The sequence below is a fragment of the Notothenia coriiceps genome, unplaced genomic scaffold (genome assembly GCF_000735185.1).
Source record: "Notothenia coriiceps isolate Sejong01 unplaced genomic scaffold, NC01 NC01_scaffold00012621, whole genome shotgun sequence".
NCBI classification, from domain to species: domain Eukaryota; kingdom Metazoa; phylum Chordata; class Actinopteri; order Perciformes; family Nototheniidae; genus Notothenia; species Notothenia coriiceps.
This window is the reverse complement of record NW_011345322.1, coordinates 49,085-61,769: the sequence shown is the minus strand read 5'-3', so window position 1 is coordinate 61,769 and position 12,685 is coordinate 49,085. Positions and strand designations below refer to the sequence as shown.

General features: G+C 40.7%; 1 protein-coding gene across 1 annotated transcript in view; it reads right to left on the bottom strand.

Moving 5' to 3' along the window:
- Positions 1–11,515, bottom strand: part of LOC104947537 (serine/threonine-protein kinase 32A-like) — a 20,711-nt gene extending 9,196 nt beyond the window's left edge. Inside the window, exons 1-6 of the mRNA XM_010773586.1 lie at positions 11,506–11,515; positions 11,147–11,236; positions 8,838–8,941; positions 5,662–5,778; positions 3,687–3,812; positions 1,398–1,526 (exon numbers count right to left, since the gene is read on the bottom strand). Of these exons, the coding sequence (XP_010771888.1) occupies positions 1,398–1,526; positions 3,687–3,812; positions 5,662–5,778; positions 8,838–8,941; positions 11,147–11,236; positions 11,506–11,515 (576 nt within the window). The remainder of the gene's footprint in view (positions 1–1,397; positions 1,527–3,686; positions 3,813–5,661; positions 5,779–8,837; positions 8,942–11,146; positions 11,237–11,505) is intronic.
- Positions 11,516–12,685: the final 1,170 nt, after the last annotated feature.

The following is a 12,685-nucleotide window of genomic DNA, read 5'->3' as shown; positions in this document are numbered from 1 at the left end:
TGTGGTGTGTGTGTGTGTGTGTGTGGTTTGCTGTGTGTGTGTGTGTGTGGTGCTGTGTGGTGTGGATGTGTGTGGTGTGGTGGGTTGTGAAAATGTGGTAGTGGTGTGTGTGTGTGTGTGTGTGGTGTGTGTGTTGTGCTGTGGGGTGTGTATGCTGTGTGTGTGTGTTTGTGTGTGTGTGTGGTGTTGTGTGTGTGTGTGTGTGTGTGTGTGTGGTGTGGTGTGTGTGTGTGTGTGTGTGTTGTGTGGGCTGTGTGTGTGGTGCTTTTCCCTCCTCGTCGCCACTTGGGTCCGGAGTGATCAGAATTAACCTTTTCAGTGTTTCCTCTCTGTTTTGCTATAAACAGGGCCGGCAGCTGATTTATGTGGGGATGGGGGAAGACTCCGCTAGGGAGATTGCATTCTTTGCCTCCCATACACACATCAGGTAGGCGGGCCCATTATTCTGGAGAAGCGTGAGGCAGGGACCGAGGCCTCTAAAATGTGTCGCGTTAATTGTTTCTTAATAGCCCCAGCCCGTTTAACAAGACACTGGGAGGAGCACCTTGCTCACCCTTAACTGGGGTCAAATGGAACCAGCGTTCAGCCTCTCTCCAATATTGGCATGATCACGAGCCTGAGAGGGTGAGACCCTTTTTTAAAGCGCTAAGTATGGCTGATCCACGATGAGGAGGACAGGGTACACATCATAATTGTGTTGACATTAAGAATATAACATGCCAAGAACACTGGGGAATATTGGCGGCGCGTAGCCCAAATTATTAGGCCAAGATTATAAATTATGCTAAATCAGACAGGCTTCAAGTTTTCAATGTCTTTTTGAACAGCTATGATATTTGTTTTTTATTCCCAAATCCAAGTGTCGGTGTCTTTTTTGGAACAACCATTTCGCTGTACTGATTCTGATTTTGTTTTTTCTAGGTTGCACGCCTTATGTTTTTGTGTTAGGAAAAATATCACTCGTCACCGGCTTGGTCTTCAATATCAGGATACATGTATTTATTATCCTTGCAAGAATGGAAGTAGTCATCACACACAGAGCTGCGTGGTAAAACTAGTTCCCAGAAAAGTGTCCTTGACATGCTTATACTGTATACAAGAGAGGGTGTTACACAGTCACAAGATGGAGAATACCGGTTCAAAGCAGTATTCAATTTTTTGTTCAGATTAGCTAAGGCCTGCGTAACCAATAAACATGACAGTCATATGTCTGACTCCATAGAGGCGGAATCATCATGTTAATGGTTGTCGCATAGCTATCATGCCTAAAACAGTGTGTTCTGACGCTCTTCTAGGTAATCATACATCCTGTTACATACACAGCTACGTAGGGCCTTTGTTATCATGTGCTACTCTGATATTAGAAGAGAACATTCAGTATTTTCCCAGCACCTTACCTGTGGGGAGCCATCTGATCCCTGGTCCTTGGTTTTTCTAGCAAGCCTTTTCTTCTTCTTGTGAAGCGGTTTGGACTCCAGGATCATTTCCTCCAGCTCAAATGTGGGGTCACAGTTTAATCTCCGCCTCTACAGAAACACAGAACCATGCAGGCAGACATTAAAACCAACAACCAATAGATCAATGGGTCCAAATATTGAATCTCATTCAAATGTAAAGATAAACTCTAAATGCCAAAATATTTCAATGACGGTTATTATAACTGTGTTTCTGCAGTGCACTTACCTGTCAATAAGTCAGGATATGAACTATGACTGTGTGCATTTCATTTTGCTCGGGTATTCTGTTAAAGTAATAGGATCATTGTTGTTGTTTCTGAAAATACACACAGTTGACATTGACAGCAGCAATTTTAAGTGCTTTAATGAGCTGTTTATTGCTTACATTTGTCTTACAGAAGTGTGTGCAAGATGTATGCTTACTGTATGTGATCAAAACAAAGGGAATACAGAATAATGTAAGTGCCCCTTTTAATTCTACAAAAAAAGACAAGGCTCAGACAGCAAGCAGGTCAAATCAGACTTAATGCTGGGAAGTTAGGAAACACAGCATCAGGAGAGAGTTCTCCCTTTCTGTTCTGGCATTATAATAGTCTATAAAGGACTAAAGACAGAGGATAGGCCTATAATTAGATAGACACTGTCAATTCCCTATCGATCCTCTGTACTGTTCGTCTGATGTGCCAGCCTGCCCGCTGGGGATGTCCGCTGCTCTGCACAGTCACAGTACTCTCAAAATGTGATAAATTAATTTAGTCATCTTTTCCTTTTCAGAGTCATTATTCTGCACGTATTCAACCCTGGCACTAAAGAGTGACAGTTATGGTCACCTTGCTGCTTCACTAAAACAATTCAGTTTTTGTATTGCTTTTTGTAATCTTTTTGTAATCTTCCAACCAAAACTCTGTTTTTTTTTTTTTTTTAAATGTAGGTTGATATAAACAAGATCCAAGATGTTATTTTACACTTAAAGATGGGGTAGGTAAGTTTGAGAAACCGGCTCGAGATACACTTTTTGTTATATTCCATTGAATGCTCTTAACATCCTAATAGCAATGAATATCTTAAGTGCTTTGACAAAAAAATCCATAAAAAAATTTCCTCTGAGGAAGCCGTAGTACTGTAAAAAGCACGACGAATCATCTGAGCCGGCCCGGCTAAAATAACTGGAGTGCCAACCTGCTTGTCAGCCTTCCATCTGTGCACAAACTTATCTCGTGCCCTCATTGGTCATGTGCGCGTTTGTGTGTGTTGGAGGAGGGGCTCTGTAAGGAAGTAGCAGATTTCTTCTGGCTGTGTATTTTCAAATTCCAGCGCACTCGAGCTGGTTTCTCCAAAATGACCTACCCCCACCTCTAAGGAAACTGTGACTGTGCACTTTATAGTACAAACTTTTTTTTTATTTGTCAAGAAAACAATTAGTAGATTGTAAGTATAATCATTAGATGGAGGCATAGCCATAATGACTGTATCTGCTAGAATGAAATAATTAATTAAGTAACATTGGTTAGCTCCATGGATACAGTATTTCAAAGGAGGTATACATGCAGGGTGATTCAGTACTCCAGTGACATCTGTATTTTTTGTTTATTTCTAATGGCAGTTGTTAAACTGAATGAAATGAACTGGCCTTTTTTACTTGTGTAAGCTTTCATTCAGATGTTGTGTCACACCTTCAGAGTCTGCACAGTTACCAGCTTTAACTGGGGACATTTAATCAGTGCAGCTAATTTAAAGAGCTGACACTACAGAGAAAGCACAGCCGAGCAGCTACACTCACAGCATGTTGATGTATCGGGCAAACACTATCTTCCCCTTACTCGTCATAAGAATCCAGAGACCGACCGCAGAGCTGCAGGTAGACATGCAGAGGCTTTCTCTGAGGCGTGTGGCTGTGTTTTTTTTGTCTTTGTCTCTGAAACTGGATGTTTACACACAGTGGGAGATCTACTTAAGCCCAGCGGAGGGGGGTGACTACAGCCCAAATATAACATATTAGATTGGGAGTGGGTAGCTCTGGCTTCTTCAAATTCTGAAATATATATAAATGAAAAAGAAAATGATGCCTTCATGGTCAAAGATGTAATTTATCGTATTTCTTAATTTTGTGTGGGTGTGGTTCTGTTTTGAAAGCATTGGACAGTGCTGTACTTTTTGCCGACGTCAGAAAAACACTCTTCAGATTTGAACATTTTGTTGGGTAGAACACTGTTTATTTCTGATACTCACATTGGGAATAAAACCTGGAGGAAGCAGTTTGCTGAGCACAGCGTCCCAGTTGACATCTGACATGTAGTCCAGATCCTGCAGCTCTGCTAGACAGGAAATGCGATTCTGGACATCTATGCACAGCAACTGAGGGAAACAAAAGGATTAGAGTAATAACAATTGTCCACAGGGAGGCATGGCAGAAAAGTTGGAGGCTTAGTCCCACTGAGACAACAGCACATGTTTGCCCTAAAGGATGTGAATGAGGATACAGCGATAAAGAGGATGGGGGTGGAAGACTTTAAAGGAAAGGAGAATAGAGGATGGAGAGAGAGGGAGGGAGGGGAAAGCAAAGGAGGAAAAGTGAATGACGAACATATAGGAAGGAAATGGTGTTGAGGAAGATTGAAGGGGTCGTGAAGTGTGAAGGACAAATATATGGAGCATGGAATTCTCCCCTTACATTCTCACTTTCTTTACATCTCTCTCTTTCTCTTTAACTCTCCTTTTTCACACACTCTCTCTTTCACTCCCACACACACATACACACATGCCACTGGAATGCCAATGAGGTTCAGGGAGTCTGAGCACGAAGCAATGCAACAGTTTGACTGCAGTGGATCGCTGCCAAGACAAAACCCAAATACTATAGCCACAGTGTGTCTGTTAGCTTTGCCAGTGGCTTAATTGAAACAAAAATAACACTCTTTGGCAGTTAATTATGCATAGGCTGTTAAGATCTAAGGATATGCTAATATACAAGTTTAAATGAAAATACTTCTAAATGATTGTAATTAAGGAGTGAAATGAACACTCACTTTTTCCAGTGCCAAGATTTGTACTGCCCTGTGTGTTTACACTGTACCTTTACATCATATAACAATAATACAATGAGTCACAGTTCTTCACTAACGATGTCTTTTTTTGAATACTGATTAATCTAGATTTTGATCATTCTAAAGCAGCACTGCCAGACTTGTTTTGCTTACGTGTACAACACTAGAATACACAGTAGGGTTGCAATAATTAAAGTTACCCTAATTAAGATTCTGGAGATGTACTTTGTGCGCCCAAATTAAATGCTGGTGTCAGGTATGGATAGTTATATTCCCACTGGAACTAAAGGATTCAAGCTGAAGAGCAAAATCCCCCCAAAACTGGCAGAGGGGCTACTTAGAAAAAGCTATACTCATCAAGATTAGCTCATTGCCTCCCTCGTCTGTTAAATATTTATTACAATAGTACAGTTGTCAGATTGGTCAACATTTTCCATGTCATTTTACAGTATTGTAGTATTGAGTAGTGTGGTTTTGGCTTTTTGCCACCAGGCATAATCTATGTGAGAAGTTGGCAAGTGCAGTTTGAAATAAATGACCAGTTCATTCTGGAGGCGTGGTGGACCAAATTTTAAGAACTATCTGTTGTACAATATGACACCCCCACCCACCCAGTTTGGACAGAGATCAGCCCTACACTACAAAATCACGGGGGATAGTCACTCCATGTCCTGAGCTTAAGATGGAAGGCACATATTGTACACTGTACACACCGTATTTATTATGTAGGAGTGGGCGCTTAAGTCGTTGTCAGTTCACATGGGGAAGACTTATTAACAACAACACTGAAAGGCAGACATTTTACATATTACTGAAGGGCTGAAGAGAAACGGCATTAACTAATACGTGATAATCAAATAAACTTATTATTTTAATAAAGCATGTATAGGGCCAGACTCAGATGCTGCTCAGTGTGGTTTTACTAGATGTCAAACCATACTTTTACAGTCATTTATTAACATTTTCGCACACATGGAAAAAATCCACCCCCTGCCCTGGTTGTACAGATCTTCGTTGAGTCCAATGGCCTTTGGGAAGTAATTGTTGTTGTTTTGTTTTGTTCTGTACATGAGTGGTGATAGGAAGATACGTATAAAGTGAATGTATCTGCTCCTACAGTATATTGTGCGTTATGCATATGTGACACGCCACTCGGTTACCTTTCTGAGTAGAGACTTCATCTCCAAAGACCAGGATGCTTGGTAGCTGGGATGGACCTTGTGAAAGGTCTGCAGGATCTCATTAGCCGGTGTACTGGATCTCATCACATATGGTCTCTGAAAAGAGGGGAAGAGAGGAGACAATGTTACAGAAAGCTTGTGTTCAGTGTCGGGAGGAGTTTGTTTCATAACAGTCTCAAAGTTTGTTATAGAGTTAGTCCTATATACACTCTGTTCCTCTTATGCTGTACTCGCCCTCTGTGAACCCATTTCCTGCACTGATGAGAACAAATGATAGAAGAAACAGAGAATAAAGGACCCTTCTCCAAGAAATACAACTCTTTGCTTTTGATTGTGAGTGGGCAATTTGTGGGTCAGAAAACAAGGAAAAGCCTGTTGAAAGTTCTTATCACCAGTCCTTCTCCACTCTCGAGTCTGGGACGGAAAGACTCCTCAAACTCGAGTTGGAGAATGTCAAGACACAGCTGGGTCAGACTGTTTGAAGGTGGACAGTCCTTCCCTTTGCCTGCGTCTCCCACATTGTTTTTTTTACGATACAACCCTGACCCTGATTAGTGAGAGAAGGGTCCATCTTCTCAGCAGAGCTTGAATGAAGTAAGATGTGGTTACTGGAGCTTAGGAAGAAACAAGATAAAGTAAAGGCTGAGAAGGGATGAAAAGGCGCCTGGAGCTGGATAACAGTGAGCTAACACTCCATTTTCAACAGCCAAATAATTCTGCAGGCTGGTATTTAATGCCATGAGACTGATTTATACTTTATAGATGATACAACATTTGGGGGAGTCAAAGAAAAGTCTTGAAAGGTGTAGTAGAAAGTCCCTAGGATACAGAGGGATGAAGTGAACATAAATGTGTTGGGAGACAGCAAGGAGTGCAGAGAGAGGGGTGAAAGAAAGTTTAGGAGAGGGAACTTATGAAAAGGGGCTAAAGTCTCTGTCACTCTGGTTAATTTCCGGCTGTTTAAGTGTACGCTCGGCAATACTTTCTTGAATGAGTGAAGGTTGAAAGTTCTTGAAAAATCACAGGACACAGCTTTCGGGTAAGAGAGAAGACGAGTGTAGGTGTGATGCAGCTTTGAGGTTAGAAAGAGGACAGAACATAAGCTGTTCATTGGAAGGTTTTTGCTCAAATAAAGCTTTTTCAGTGGGAGTAAGATATAACAGAAAGGACAGAATGCATATTAGAAAGAGAGACAGAAAGTCTTTGGGTAAAATAACTGTCAACGGTTTTATGGATGAGGTTGAAAGTGAGAGCACTTCAATGTTGCAATAGGAGAATTGATTTTAGGATCACTTGATGATAGCTCCAGATCAGTTTCAGGTGTTCTGGGTCCTTGTCGGTGTAGACAGAGGGTACTGTAGTTTGAGTAATCACCATCCTGAAACATGAGAGAACATTCTGGAGCTGCAGCCTAAGTTGAGTCCTAAATACAGACTGTTGTCTAAGACTCTGCCAGATATAGCTGGGGTATTGAGTGGAAGCATTATACCCTGTGTTTATTTTCATGACATCAGAATTGAACTTCTTCAAATGGCACCTGCATGAAATAAATAAATAATACTTTAAAAAAAATCAATTCCAATTATGTGGCTACCTCTATTTTCTTATTCTCGTGAACCAAATTGTCTCTCACCATGACTAAACATTTGAACATCATCCTCCACAGTAAGGTTAGCTTGAACTTAAAATTCAATTAAAACGTCACCCCTGCTTTATTTTGTCAAGGCTCAGGCAAATGACTCGCGAATCTATAACACTATTTTAGGTGTCATGTATTATTCACTGCAGTAAAGTGTGCAAGGCCATGCTGAAGTGAATTGCGATATAAACAACAGGATATTACTCTGGCCTTATTCAGACCTAGCATTAATATCAGTCTTTTGTGATGTGGTCAAAAGTGGACAACTCGGGAGTATGTCAGTTGACAACTAGCAATAGAATTTGTTTCCATTTCATGTGATAGTTCCCACATAAACTAAACATTATATACAGAGTTTGACTGTGTGTCGATAAGGCGTTCTTTTCTTCACTGGACAACGATATGTGTTTGGTAAGTTTGGATATTTGGGTACATTTTGTAATGAAACCAAAGATCTTGGTGGTTTATGTGACATAAGAAATACATCAAAAATACTGAAGAATATTCTACCCCTACCGACGTCATGGACAAAGCCAGCGAGTTGTCGTTTAGTTTTTCCCATGCCTAGAACATCAGTTGAGTAGGAAACCCTTTAATGTGGCCGAGGACACATTTACTGCTTTAAGAGTGTCGCCCTATGCTGCCTTGACCACCCCAAAACGGGGTCTCTTGGGTGCATTCACACTTTTACTTTGAACTGAAAGCTTGTGATCCCTTAAAAAAGGATGCATGTTCATGCCAAATCAGAACAGGGCCTCTGGGTGTGTCTCTTAAGCTCCTTTCATCAACACACTCCAACCTTGAAATGATCTAGACTTTATCAGAATGTGGGAAAGCAAACGTCAAAAATCAGTTGAACACTGATGTTTAGCGGATTTAACCGAGCTAACTTCCAAGTACCAAGTCTGTGTAATCGATCGAGCCCATGTGTGAATACAGCTGCTCATTCGCCAGAGAATTTAAAGGTCCCCTATTATACTGTTTTTCATTATTATAGTTCTCAGATATATACAAACATGTCTGTGAAGTGTTTTGCTCGAAATACCAAACAGATCATGCATTGCAACATCCCATAATCCCCTCTGTTTCAGCCCTGTTTCAAAAGTGCTGATTCTATGTCTGTTACTTTAGATGAAAATAAGGAGCCACTCCCCACGCTCCTCTGAAATATATTTGGTGACAAAGAACACAATGGTGCTCTAGGAAGAGATTCAGGTGATAAGGTGGGCGGGTGTTACCTTGGTTGGTTATTGGCTAATGGCTACACAAGCAAATAAATCGTTATGACATCATAAAGTGACCAAAATCTGATCAGCTCATTTTCAGACAGGTTTTTATATAAATGGATCAGGACAAAAAGTGAGCAAATATTTTTTCCTGAAACTTTCAGAATCTCTTTACACAGAGGGGACACATGTTTATTTATACAAGACACGAAAAAATGTATTTTGCATAATAGGTGACCTTTAAAGGGGAAGTGTTGATGGCGTTCATATGACGAAATGGCGTTAGTTACCTGTCCTCTTAGTAGCTCATAAGCTGTGACGCCCAGCGACCACCAGTCGACCGAGAAGGAGTAGCCGGGATGGGACCCCTCGAAGGTTTGGAACAGCTCAGGAGCTGATGGAAAAAAATATATACCAGAAAGTGAAATGATAGTATATTTCTTAGTGTGTGTGTATTGTGATCCTTTTTTTTTGTTTTAAAGTCTTGTCTCTTTGTAATTCAGACACAGTCCTTCTTACATAAATGTTCCATAATGTCTGTATTCAGGCATACTGTAGCAGAACTGTTGCAGAAGGAGTTGAATAGTGATAGACTTTAAAACCTGCTTTGCAGTTGAAGAAGTCTTAATTAATGACCATCATTACTGCGCTGGACACTCGTTCCCTCTTCTCACAGTGAATGCCCTCATGAATGTTCTCATCAGGTTTATCATCAGATGCAATTGCCATAGAGTAAGGCTGAAATAATAGCTTGGGAGTACTTTGGATGTTGGAAGTGTTACAGAAGTGTTACCAGGCCAAACCCAGTCAGATAATCTTTTATGTAAAAAGATATTTGGGTGTTTATTCATACACAAGACTGATGTGTAAAGTCGCTGTCACATTTAAATAACATGTTGCATGTATTGGGGTTTTTGAAGCAGAATAGCACGAGCTGTACAGAATATGTAAGACCTGTTGTAACTTCAGCTTCTTCTGAAAAGCAGACGGCAAACTGTTACACAGAATAGGAAACATCTGAAATAAAAATAACATACATTTCTCCCTTTTTGCCACAGGCAGGTACTGATAATCAGTACCTTATCTGAGCCAATGTAAAATTATAATGCATTTTTTCTGAATCATTGATGAGACAAGTCTTTCTGGGATTGAGGAGCTATCAACACCTTTAAATTGGCTGGTTAGGTTTTTCTACCTCCTGAAGAAATGAATAATCTATTATAGGGAAAAGGTGGTTCAACTGTAAGCTGGTTTTAAATGGCCAAGAAGAATTTTCATCACACATCACTTCTTCTTTATCTGCATTACACTGTCAAAAATCTTAACTGAGAGAAAGCATACATACTCAGGAACACACACACACACGCACGCACGCACGCACGCACGCACGCGCCACGCACACACACACACACACACACACACACACACACACACACACACACACACACACACACTCTCTTCCCTGCCATCAGGTTTGCTTTGTTCCCTTGCTGAAGAGGACAACGTTTAGTTTATTCACTGAAGCTTCTGAAAGAGTCATGATTTCCTTCTTCCAAGTGTACCCATAAATTATCTATTACACTACAGAGTATTGGCCTGAAATCACACTTGGTTACAAAGTCATTTTCTATCATGAGCACACACTTAACAACAGGCGCACGCACACACACGCCCGCGCTGTCTCGTCATTCATTTCCCCCTGAAATCCTGTTAAGCTCCTATCTGATCTCTGAGGAGCTGAATCCACATCAACATCACTTCTGTACTTAAGAGTCATGAAGAGGGCGATGCAGCGTTGCTGAAAATGTTGGTTTCGAAAGGCAATATCTAAAATGTTAACACTACCCTAAGGTTTCCGACTCATGCATTCAAATTCAACAAAGATGCATACTCTATTTGGGAACAGAAGAAAGGCACACACAAAAGGGGAATGTATCAATATTATCTTTATCCAAGCTAATAATTGTAACATAAAAGGCCTCCTAAGCATTATTTATTCATTAAGCTCCCTAAGCCCTCAACCTTCACTTTGTGCCTCACAACAAAGTACTAGCATTTTGGTCAATAACCAGCCACTTATTTTTAGCTGTGTCTTGTTCCTGGCAATGGGGCGGCAAATATTGACAAAAGTCAAACTCTGTGAACTTGGCTTTATGGTTTTTAAACGGAAAAAATATATCATGGCCAAGTGACTGCATTGAACAGGAGCATTCTCTACTTTTCTTCTTAAAGCTCAAAAGTATTTCTTATGTGTCTGTCAATCCATCATTCATTCCCTCATTATTTTTAAATGACTGTTGAATCAAACATTTTGTATTTGAAACTGTAGACAGAATCATAACCTGAATCTATTCTTAGTGTTGCGTGTTGGCCCCTCACATCAAGTGATGAATGAACAGTAAAAAGTCTCAAAACAGCAAAAGGAGGATGCTTCCTCCAGTGAAAGGAAGCTGGGCTTAACAAAGTTAGTCTCCTCGTTGTCATTGGAAACATAAGCATCCTCTGTGGAGTTTATCTTGTTACATCCCTTAATTTCTGTACAGCACATTGTTTCAAACTGTTTCCTTTAGCTTCTGTTTTAAATAATGTGTTTTCTTACCCATGTATGGCTTGGTCCCAGCAATGGACGTCGCTTTCAGGTCTTCTTTTACGATGGCTGCGATGTTGAAGTCTGTCAGATGGACGTGCCCTGTAGAACAGAGGGACGATATTAACTCAAAAGAACACAGACCATTCTCCCTAAATCCTAAAGTGTCACAGAGCTACAAGATCACAGAGCTCTACGAACACCATGAGTATAATGTTTAAGCTTTTTACTTTGCAATTCAATTAAACCCCAGCTCACACATAGCCAGACTTTAGGTTGCTTATGTGAGCGTTAGAGATGCAAAGCTCAGGATCATAGGATTTTATAACAAAACGTAATCCATTCAAATAATACGTTTGCCTAAAGCTCACCTGCAATCATGACGCTGCCACACTGATATCATTAAAGGGCATCGAAGGCAAATCATCTGTAGCTTTATTTCAATGGAATAAAATGTGTGTTGTTGATTATGTTGTGACAGAGCGGAAAAAGGTGTTTAAGCGGGAACCCTCTGTGGTTTCAAAGTCAAACCATTGACCTGTGTCTCGCCGTGCTGCAATATGGTCTTCTCCATGCACACTGAGCACACATTAATGAGCTCAATGTATGTGTGTGTGTGTGGGGGTTTGAGAGAGTGTGTGTGCTTCATACTGAGTTTTTGCCGCAGAGTGATTGTTTGGATGAAAGGATGTCCCCACTAACCACAGGAACGTGTGGTACAGTAAGTCCACACATACTGTATAGGCTGAACAGATGTACACTTTTTCTTTAAAGGCAGAAACAAACACAAATAACTGTGTGACTATTAAGCAGAGACAAGCTGGCCACAATCTCTACAGATAAGAGAACACAAATCTCCCTTTCCCTCATTCAATGGTTCCGAACTCTCCATTATCAAACCTTTTCATTATGTATTTTATATTCCACCGTTTCACTATTCCTTGTGGCCTCCCACATCTTCCTCTAGCTTCGTGTTTTCATTTTCTTTTCCCTCCATAAACCCTACATCTCATCCACTTAATGCTCATGCCTGCCCCTCTACCCCTCTGTGTCCTTTACCGTTTCAAATACGCCTGCATGCATTACTCAAAGCCGTGGTGTATGGGTGTAGCCGTGCAGTGAGAGGGGGGGTGCTTTGAGGGGACCATTGTTAATGCAGCCTGATGACTGTGACCAAGGTGCAGCAGGGCTGAAGCGTCCGACTTTAAGTGAAGCTTGAGTAAGAGAAGAATTTATTTTCTGTTTTCATATTTAATAATGTCTCCTGTCTCTGTTGCATACTTATCTTCCTTTTTTTCTGAGATTTGGAGAAGACTGATTTAGGACAGGAGTTTTACACGGTAGTCAGCAGGAGGAAATGAGAAACCATCATCAAAAATGTATTGGCTGCTGGGCCAGAAGTATCAAGTAGTAAAATAAAATGCTTAAACGTTTTACCTGGTGTACTGCAACTAGACATACAGCCTCTGGTGATCAATACAAGGCTTTCAGACTTTGCTCTTGAATAATGAATTGTTCATTTCCAATAGTAAGAATAATAGTGAGTGTATT